General features: G+C 40.5%; 1 protein-coding gene across 1 annotated transcript; it reads left to right on the top strand.

Moving 5' to 3' along the window:
• The first annotated feature begins 2,304 nt into the window (after positions 1–2,304).
• On the top strand, positions 2,305–10,362 carry LOC148028600 (uncharacterized). Its single transcript, XM_087688863.1, has 6 exons — positions 2,305–2,954; positions 5,536–5,611; positions 5,771–5,895; positions 5,974–6,044; positions 9,489–9,570; positions 9,825–10,362. Exons 1-6 carry the CDS (start codon positions 2,370–2,372, stop codon positions 9,843–9,845), a joined length of 960 nt encoding a protein of 319 aa, XP_087544989.1. The 5' UTR covers positions 2,305–2,369; the 3' UTR covers positions 9,846–10,362.
• Positions 10,363–10,809: the final 447 nt, after the last annotated feature.

Below are 10,809 nucleotides of genomic sequence, written 5' to 3'. Positions count from 1 at the left end.
GGCACAACGTACAATGATAACTTAATAAGATACAAAAAATCCCACAACTCGGGATCGTAGGTATAGACAACAAGACTCGATAGGATATGAAGGATCCCACAACTCGAGACCATAGATATGGATACAGAGATATCATAATTACAATATCTCCCTCGACGAGGATGAACAAGATACAAGACAGTACTAAACAAGATCTCATACTACAAGATTACAAGGTGAGAAGACAACTGGAGTATAATGGAAGACAAGACAAGACTAGATACCATGACTAGACAAGACCTAGAATTGGAACTTGAAGTTACGTACTTGGAGGCCTGGACTCCTTGAGCTCCCACGACTAGCATTGGCAAGACTGAGGAGCTCAATGGCGAGCCCCTCCTCTTATAGGTGTTGGAGGGCAGCTAAAGATCTTCTAGAATGTTCCACGATGACATCATCAATTATGCAGGCACGGACATTGCATATCTTCTAGAAGGTTCTATGATGATATGGCAAGGGTAGGTTCGCATGGTTGGCTTGAGGATATCTTGTTAAGGGTGCGTTCGCATGGTGTGTGGATTCATATAAGCACTTGATCATGGCATGTCCATCAGACAACTACATCCTTCATGTTATTGTCGAGCTCACAATCAGGGAAAGTAAGTAATATGATAATTGAAGATTAACAGAGGCAAACACTAAGATAGAAAAACAAGCATACAAGAGTTTCTCCTTGAAAATTAAAAACTTACATGGGTTGGAGTGTAAAATGGGCATACAAGGTTAATGTCTATACATGTCAAACATGAATTGGCTATTCGAAGTTAAGGTATTGTATGTTTTTGTAGGAGTCAATCAAGGTACCATTGTAGATTATTAGCACTTCTCGCTTGTTCAAGCAAGTCACAAGAGCGATTAACACTTATTGATTGTATCAAGCAGGTTATAAGAGTGATTGGCATATAGCATGCTCGTACTACCAATGTGCACAAACGATGAGGAAGTCAAATATGTTGGTGCACTCATTGATTGTACCAAGTAGGTCATAAGAGTGATCGTAACATGGTATGCTCAGACTCTTGGGTGCATTCCAATTTGCATAAATGATGAGCAAGTCTCTTCCTAAGAAATTTAGGTATTTTTAATTTGATTTTATTATATATTTCTTTATTTTGGGGGGTTGGGCGTGAATTGAGTGAAGCAATAATAGTCTATATTTTTTTATTATCCTTTCTTGTGTTTTGCCTTTGAGTTTTATATAGAGAGCAAAAAATCCATTCCATAAATTATTACTTGCTTCGAAAAACTGAGAAAACTCATCGCAAGAAAGCGATCGATAAAATTCATTGCAAGAAAACGAGGATCGATCTACAGTTGCATGTGTCAAAACTTTGCCATAACAACACCCTCGATTCTGATGATAATAATAATAATAATAATAAATAATTCAGTGTTTATTTTTGCAAGTCCCCTAGATCTTTTCCATTGAAGGGCTCGTGGACAAGTGCCTTTCTTATGGAAGGGCTTTTTCAAAAATTTGACCTTCGATAGACATGTATTTTAAAATTTACATTTCTAGCTAATAGAATAGTATTTGAGAAAAAAAATAAATAACTATGACATTTATATAAGCCATCTTGTTGGTTTTTTGTGTCCATTAATTTAGAAAAATCTAATACCGACATGATATGATGATAGAATATTTAAAACTTAGTACAACATATGAGTAATTATTTAAGCATTTAAAAAATTATAATGCTACCACCAAAAATAAAATTGCAATGCCAGGTGGATGCTAAAGCTCAATCAATTAATATAGTCTAGAAAGGCAACAAGATAGCTCTACAATCATCCATAGTCTCAAATGAAATAGCAATACAATCAAAGCACACCATTACTTATACTTTCTTATATCAGCTCTGTTGCTACCACATTAACATTGCGATGAGCTTTTAATCCATCCCACATTGCATAGATGACATCCCAATTAACATCTGTAGGGTCCTTAGCACCATTGTATGAAAGGAACATGAGTTGATTCAAGCTCTCGAGTGACAATCTATTGCGATCATTGGACTTGATGTGATTTATTTTGGAGAAACCTCTCTCACAATCAATTGTGCTTGCAACAATGACCAAGCATGCATGCCATAACTATCCTTCTATAGCAAGTTTGTAAAATCATGCGCTTCGCTAAGAAGGGCGGCAAATTTTTTTACTTGCCCTTAGATAACAAGGTTTTAAAAATATTTGCCTTCTCTTGAAGGTCAAAATGCCTCTAGAAGGGCTCTCCAACCCTCAAAAATAAACCCGGGGCCTCGAATAAAGTCGATCAGCTTCTTCTCACAAACCAAAGTGAAGAGAGCGAGACCGGGAGTTCTTACGGCTGGATGACATCGCATCATCCCATGTCGACTCGAGCTACCACGACCGTGATAACCAGAGGGCATTCGATGGCGAAGAGCTTGCACTCCATGCCTGATTATCATTACATCCCACCTCTCTTAAGTAGCGGCGCATCACAGAGATGGCTCCTCGCGACGAGGCGCCTGCCCTCCCCCCACCACGCATCCCGCGTTATCACCTTCGCAGGAGCACACGGCACATCCTCCTCCTCCTCCTCCTCCTCCTCCTCCTCTTTTTCCTCTTCGACCTCCGGGGACGCAGGGGCCCTCCGCGGCGAGCGGCTGCTTCAGGACCAGGATGATGACGATGACGAATGGTATCTTGCACAGGCCGAAGACGAAGAGTGGTTCCGCAGAGAACAGGCCCTGCTCGAAGCTCGGACTGCCAACCAGGAGGCCCCTCGGGCGGGAGAGCCCCAGGTCCCCGATTACCTTGCCCTCCCTGAGGCATCCCTGTTCGCACAGTGTCGCATGGATACCTTCCGTGCCTCGGGTCCCGGTGGCCAACACCGCAACAAAACTGACAGTGGTGTTCGCGTCACCCACCTCCCTACTGGACTTGTAGCTCAGGTGAGTGGTAATATCCGTATAGCTCCGTACTTACAGAGCATATAAAGATAAATGTGTAGGGTAAAGATCAGTCTCATGGCACCTAGGGAAAATACTAATTTTCAAGGGGATTTTATGTTTTGAGGCCAATCCAAAATTTGAGCATATGGTTAGATTCTGAGCATTGAACGGGACCAATTTTAATGCATTTGATTCCATCGGGTGATGTAGAGTAGAGCTAGTGCTGCGACGCTTTTCAGCTAATTGCATAATGAGACCTATATAGTAGTCTACAAGGATGCTTTTTTTATGATGAAATTTGGGAAGGTCATGCCTTGCTGTTAGACCCCACCTTGTTATTGATCTCTTTATTCTAATAGTTGATATTGGATTACAGTGTTGAATGAGGCAAATGTTCCACCTACCAGAAGATAATGTAGAAATCTAATGCTCCCCTTCCCCCTGGGCCCTTTTCACCACACAAAGTCCCGATTACGAGATTGGAATTGCTCAAAATCATAGAACAAGGATTATCTTATTCATAGCTTCATTCTCTCTCTCGGAGACACGAGTTGTTCCATGTAAAGAAATGGTAGGGTTCAAATTAGAGACAACAGAATATATTGCAAAACACCAGCTATGAATGAGCCCAAAAACATGGAGAATGGAAGAATGATGAATTGAATCAAATGAGGATACAATGGCCCGAGTCCTCTATGTCTCTAGGACTGGGGTTGAGGGGTGAGCCAAGGAGTTAGTAATGACATGGTTGCATTGTCATGATTGATGAAGAGTGGCAGTGTGTAGTGGAATGTAAACGCCCCGAACAACGTAGTATGCTTAACAATTATGATATTCGCTTGTTTTCGAGATTTAATATAAAAGAGAATGAACACTTAAAGCTGAAAATGAAAATTACTCACAAAATTACAGCCATGAAAATGTAAAAGTAATGGAGATAAGATTGAGGGTTGAAGATGGGCAACCCAAAACAACCCCCCCCCCCCCCCCGGAAGGAATGTATTTCTGCTCAACCCAAGTCCCTTAGGGAAGAGCTCAGTTACAATCAACCTGAGAGTGAGGAGAAGTAATTCTCACTCTCACAAGATTATGCAAAGATGTACAAACACACATGCATTATCTATTATGCAATGATAAGAACTGATTTCTTTACAGTATGAGAGAAGAAAGAGGGGAAATCAACATTTCTCCATCGTTGATCAGTAGTACATGGATAGGGCTTGCTTCTTGTTGCTAAAATGGAAGAAAGAGCTCGAGAAGGAGGTGCTGTAATGAATTTACAGGCTTGCTGTCCTGTAAAACAACAGTGATAGAAGAGGGAATATGGAGGAATTTGATAATGGAGAAGTGGGGAATGATGATGGGGATGGATGGGGCCAGTTTCAGGCTAGCTGTGGGTGTTGTACAAGAGTTTATAGCAAAGAAAAATGATGCTGAATGAAGAAAAACGAGCTTTTATTTATAGGAGAGGGAAGAGCTAGTACAAAAGGGGAAAGTGGAGTAGCACAAGACAAGTGTCCGGCCACATGTCATGAGATGTGACAAGTGGTGGGACTCTTGGAAACTTGTGTGACAAGTGTCTTGATACTTGTTTCTTCTCTATGGCCTTCCTTTTTGGGCTGAATACTGTCAAGAATAGAAACAACCAAATTTAGTAAGCACAGTCAGAGTATAGAATTTACTATTTTTAGAATGACATCCCTATTTTTTAGGACTAGCATTTTTAGGCTAATTCGAGGCTCCTAAAATTTAGAGACCTCCTAAAATTTAGGGACCCTCCAATATGGGTGTCATATGAAAGCTTTTTCCGTGTACATCGCAAAAACGGTATTTGATGTGACTTTCCTATACAAAGAAATGTGCATCTCAAGCTTTTAGCCCACACATGCACATTGTACAAGCATTTTATGATCATGCCATCTTGTTGATTGTAATTGTCTGTTCTGGCGGATCTAGCCCACACTTCAAGGCATCAATCCTTTCTGTGTGCGAGTCTAACCCTGATATGCGTGAGTTCTGGTCACAGGCGCCCAATCGGGCCGTATAGGTGGAAGTGTGAACTATCTTTTCTCTAACCCACCGCGTGGGTCCACCATAACTTGTGACCACTCATGAGTGGCCGATATATCGTCTAAAATTGGACTGTGCTACTAATAGCAAGCCCCTACCCGTGTGTATGGGCCCTACATCCAATCTAGCGGCTATGCCTAGCCGTTCATACTTTGATCTGCTTAGAAATCCTTGAGGTGATGGAAACTTAGATGTTTGTTCTATATCAATATCCAGTCCCTTTCCCGCATTATCTATTAATGTTTTGTAATTCAAATAAGTTGATTCTACCTAAGTTAGCACGGTTGATAATATCAGCCCAGGTGTCATGGACAATAGGCTGACATAGTGTAAAGAGTTAAAATGTCTAAGCAATTGTCCTACTTGAGATTCAAATGTGTTTCTTGGAATTAGTAGCTTTTATGCAACCGCAGTGTGATAGGTGTACTTTGGCATGATGCAATGCTCAAGCCCAACAGTGCTCCATTTCTCTCGTACCGACCTAACGGGTGACTTTTATCCAAGCTTTCAGGCAGTAGAGGATCGTTCACAACATAAAAATCGAGCAACTGCTATGAGTCGCCTGCGTCTGCTTATTGCTGCAAAAGGTATATCATTTGAGACATTAGTCATTCTTATGCATTTCAGTTAACTTCAAATGGTAGGTTTTTGTCTTAAGAAGTGAAAGTAGTAGTCTTTACAAACTGTATCTGATTTTATGTTGACTTTGTTTATAACCATGGATGCTCCATGGATATTATGATTAGTTAGGCGACCTTTGAAGCTTCGTGGCTATATACCTCCTCCAGAACTAGTGAGGCTTTTGCCAGCAGAATCAGGAAAGAAGAGCAGCAGTAATGCAATAGGATCTAATCATCCTGATTATGCAAAGGTATGTACAATTGACCTCAAATTAAGAAAGGCTTTGGCTATGTTGAAGCTTTGAAGCTTACGTCTGAACACTGTACAGGGTGTGCAAGCTTTGCTAGATCTCTTAGCTGCAAGTGAGGGCTATGTTTTTTATGCAGCAGGACTCCTGAGGTATTTTGCCTTTTCTGCTAAAATTTGTCATTGGAAAGTATAAGAAGTTTGATGAACGGTTACTTTGTCATATTTTACTTGCAATTAGGTGTTTCAAACAGGCTGCTTCACAATCATGCGTGAGTCAACATGCATTTGCTCTTCTATGACTTGAGGGTCACTTGTCTCAACTTTTTTTACAGTAGCATTCAAACTGCATGACTGATTATAGAGTTTAATCCAATTCATGCAGTACAACATTATTGAAAGATTTCTGAGTCCTGACTATTGAGAGGTTTGTATCTTCTATATTGCATTGTGCCAATTCTGCTTTAGCTGGTAGGCATGTATCTCATTTGGGAGTGGGAGGAACTGATGTCATTCTAGAATGCTCAGACAAATTGTGAGTGGACCATGTGAGGTATAATATGGTGTACTAGTGGGTTCCATACAAGGGGCTTTCTAGTTGTCTGCATAGGGTGGCTATAACAATTCTTTCTAACAGTTTGTCTTGATAGTCAACGCTTTATCTGTGCTAATCAGATTCTAACACAAGTTTTTTGTTGCTGGTGGTTAACGTGCTGTCCTAATGACTGTGTACTAGTGTGTAGAGGTAGGAATCTTAAGATTTCAATGAATTTCCTGTGGCTGCAATCCTCAAACAACAAATTTGACTATCTAGGCATGGCACTGGAGTACTCAAAATGATGACTAGCTTTTCGTATGGGATGCCACAGCTGTGGTTGCCACGTGGCTACCTCTTGGGCCATGGTATGATTGATGCATGTGCAGGCAGAAGTCCAGCTTTGTCTCATGTATACCACACGCTCTTGTTTTCACTGGAAGTACCTGTCACACGTTTCATTGTGCTCTTGTTAGAAGAGTTTGCTTTTTGGTTAGACACAAGAATGATGGCCACTTGCAGTTCTGCAATGATATCAATGCCTATGTGCAAGCCTGGATAGCATTCAAGGGAGATCCACATGCTTGACTTTAATTGAGGCTGTTAGAGAAAACTAGGGATAAGATCTCATAGGCGGCCATTTAGCAGATTTTACTAGTCGCTTAGATAAAGTTTCAAAATCTTTCAGCAATGTAGACAATGAGGCTTCAAAGGTGGTCTTTGTAGGTGGTTGGTGTGTGTAGATGTGACCTAGCTTTGAATGCGATGTTTGTTTAAGTACTCAGAAAACTATGTGGAGAAATGCCCTAACACAAAAACTCAAACACAATCGTACGACAAAGCACAAATTGATATTAGAACATAGTCAAGGTTAGGGTAACTTAGAGACAATAAACACAGCGAATAAGAAATTGAATGAATTTGAAACGATACAAAGCTCATGCAACAAATCCTAACACTTACTACCCTTTTTTAACCTACATTTGTGGCTCTTTGCAAGGTGGAGTGAAACCAACCTTCCCTCCTAGATATGGGTGGTAAATGACCTAACTAAGCACTAATTAGAGCAAGCATAAAATTCACAAATCTGGAAATACACACTTTACCACTTAATCTTGGACAGCAAACACCCTGTTGGCCCTAAAAATTGGTGCCCCTTGCGTTTCGTTGGTTGGTTGGCCTCTTGAAGTTCTCTGAAACCCCCAAATTTCAGCTGCTGAATTTGAAGTATTGGGCCCCAATTTTTGAGCACTTTTCCCAGGGTGGCTAGTAAACCCTAATTCCTGCCCTAAGTTAGGGTTTAGCAACAGAAATTCTTCGAATGCACCCTCTTGGGACCGAATTCGTTTGAGATCTTTTTAGGGAAGCTATGAATTGGTTGGGAGAATAGAGGAATTTGAAGAGAGAGATTCAGAGTTTCATCGGCAAAATTGGCTGAATTTTAATGTTGCCCTATCGTGAACGGTTGATAGACTGCAGTCCACCAACAATAGGAGCCCCACATGTAGTTGCTTGCCCTTGTGGGCCCCAAACTTGCTGTCACTTGTAGACAGCCTATAGGGGCTGTTACTAGCCTCCAATAGCTTCTTGATCGATTGGCATCAACTCTTTGATAGTCTCCAATGGTTGGATTAATCACCAATGGCTGGAAAAGTACAGCAGCAGCTCTCTCTTCTCCTAACCTCTTCAATGTTGGAATGAGGCCCCACCAATTTCATATAGCCTTTTCCTCACTTGTATGGGCGAGTTTTGCCAAAGGGTAGAGCCTTCTAAATGCATTTGGCTAGGTCATTTTGACTCCCAAGTGGTCTTATGCATGAATTGACCTTTGAACTAGCATCAATTTATTGATTAATTCCTAGTTCCTAATGTGACGTGTCACCGCTGACACTTTTTGGTCAAATAGTTGCCTTAGGCCAAAATTGACACTAGGCAGGCACCACCTAGTACCTATCCAGCATAACTTATCGTGATATTTACCTTTGACACCAACTGATATCTCGGGGTCCTTGGTCCATCATTTTGAATTAACTATCTTGCATAACATGTGCACATTTAATTAACAACAAAACCAAATGCTAAGCAAAGCATTAAAAAAATTCACGTCCTTGTGACAAGGAGTACGAGGATTAGAGATTCTTGGGGCTATTTTTATAGGAGCTTAGGACACATAGAGAGAACCTTCCAAGGAGCAATAGGGCAAAGGCAAAGGGAGAGCCAATGAGCGAGTAGGTTCTTACACATTTCCTTAGTGCTAGCTCCAGGGCCAGCTTGCCACACACCATGTTAGCGGCATTGATAGACCATCCAAGAGTCAAAGGAGTCACAACAAGTCAAGTAGTCACACTTTGCAAATTACAACACCCACCACTCTAGCATTGCTCCCAACATCTTTACGTTTGTCCAATTGGAACTATCATTTCTCGCCATCAAAGACAAGTACCTCCTCTTAATGGACTACTTGTCTTGGATCAACCTATAGCAGATTCCTTTGCCTTGAGGAGAGTGTACCATTTCCAGTATTTTCTATTGATCAGGTTGGTATCCTATATGTCAGCTGGACGATCATTGAGAGATGATTTTGTACATGATAGTAGCCTATGCTTACAACACTAGGTGGATCCCATAGGTCAGCTAGAGGTTTGTCGAGAGAGCATTTTGTACGTGATAGTAGCCTACACTTGCAGTCCTTAGGATTGTAAGCACAAGCATATTTAGTTGTTTTTGTTTTGATTGTTGTTCATGAATCAAGGCAACATGTTCAGATGTACTCAGTTTTTCTCATAGGCCATTCTAGCCTTTTGGAGACGTAAATACTTCTTTCTTTGTGCTTCTCTCTTCCATCAGCACAAATCCTTGTCACATGCGGGTTTTACCGAGGCCTGTTTGTATGTTTTTATTGATCAAATGTCATCTCGTTTTGCACAGTAGCATATCCTTGTGGAGCATTGATGGGTGTTAATAATGGACACATTACAGGCTGTGTTGACACTTCTAAATTTGTAGTTTCAAAACAGCAAGCTGCAATGTAGATATTTGGCATTAACTTTTCATGATTCCAGGGTCAGTACAGGAGCACTGTCAAAGGTCCTTACAGCAGACAAGATCATAATGCAAGCAACCAATGAACTGCTTGTTTCAAAGGTTAGAACCTGATATTTTGGGCAGTTGTAATCATGTGCAGGATGAGCTGTTTATCAGGTGTGGAGTTTCATATGCTATCACCTTGCGCTTTCTGTGCACGTCCACACAATCAACTTGCTGGAGTGCAAATCATGCACTAGATGATTTACGCTTTACCTTGTTTAGTGTCTTGTGGTGCTGTTTGGCAATGAGCTATGGCGCTGTGGGAATGATACCACATAATTGCTGCAACCTGATGGGTGTTTTCTGAACAGGGGCAAAAGGCATTCAAATAAATCGAATGACAGCCTCCAACATGTAGATGACAATTTTCATACCTTTCAACTTCTTCAATCTCAGATTTGTGGGAGAGTTCTAGCAGGAGAATTACAAACATTGGGGATGTTTTCAGAAAGTTCCCGAACTCCAATGTTCTAAATTTTCACAACAGTAACAAGTCACGGTGCAAGCTTTTTGTATATACGAACCAGACACCATCCAAGGACATCAAGAAATTGACATTTTGGACAGAGCATGCAACAATGTTGGTTAAGATGTTCAGCAATATTAGTGGGCACGACATTTAAAGTAGATAGAGATTGTGACAATCATGTTTTCTATTTTGATAGCTCAAGGAACCATCATCCTAATCACAAGACCTTGGATTTCAGATTCCCAAAAGAAGTTAGTCAAAGGATGTACATTTTGCCAAAAGAGACTCTCACAATATATCTGTCTCTAATCTGACAAAACCACTCTGAAATTTTAATGGCATGTGCTCTCTCAAGTAACTCTCTACATGTTTGCAAAAATAATCTTTAATATCTGTATCTTCTTCATGCTATTTTGAATTCTTAGTTGAAGATGAAAGGTGATCAATAGAAACATCAAGCCCATTATATCTTGTTCCACTTGAGCTAAATCGTGTGAAAAGAAATAGATTCACGTATTCAAAGGCGTATTGCATTCAAGCTGTACGTATTGGCATAGTTACATAATCATATAGGAGGAAGCAAGAGCACTATATGATGCCTTAGAATAATGTAGGTATGAGAACCACCTTGATGAAGCACAAATCCAGGTCCCACAATGCAATTGAACAAATAAAACAAAACAATTGGGAGTAAAAAACACTATTGTCTAAACTTTTTGGAAAAAATGAGCTTAAGGTGAGAAAGGTTGAGGCACTTTAGAGCCCACATGTAGATGTTAATAATTACTTGAAACACCACACTATGTACATTACTTGTAGAAGATATT

This window comes from Lygodium microphyllum, chromosome 11 (genome assembly GCF_053477565.2).
Source record: "Lygodium microphyllum isolate KBCC chromosome 11, Lygodium_microphyllum_v1.1.10, whole genome shotgun sequence".
Classification (NCBI taxonomy): domain Eukaryota; kingdom Viridiplantae; phylum Streptophyta; class Polypodiopsida; order Schizaeales; family Lygodiaceae; genus Lygodium; species Lygodium microphyllum.
Note: the sequence above shows the minus strand (reverse complement) of the source record. Positions and strands in the feature narration are given on the sequence as shown.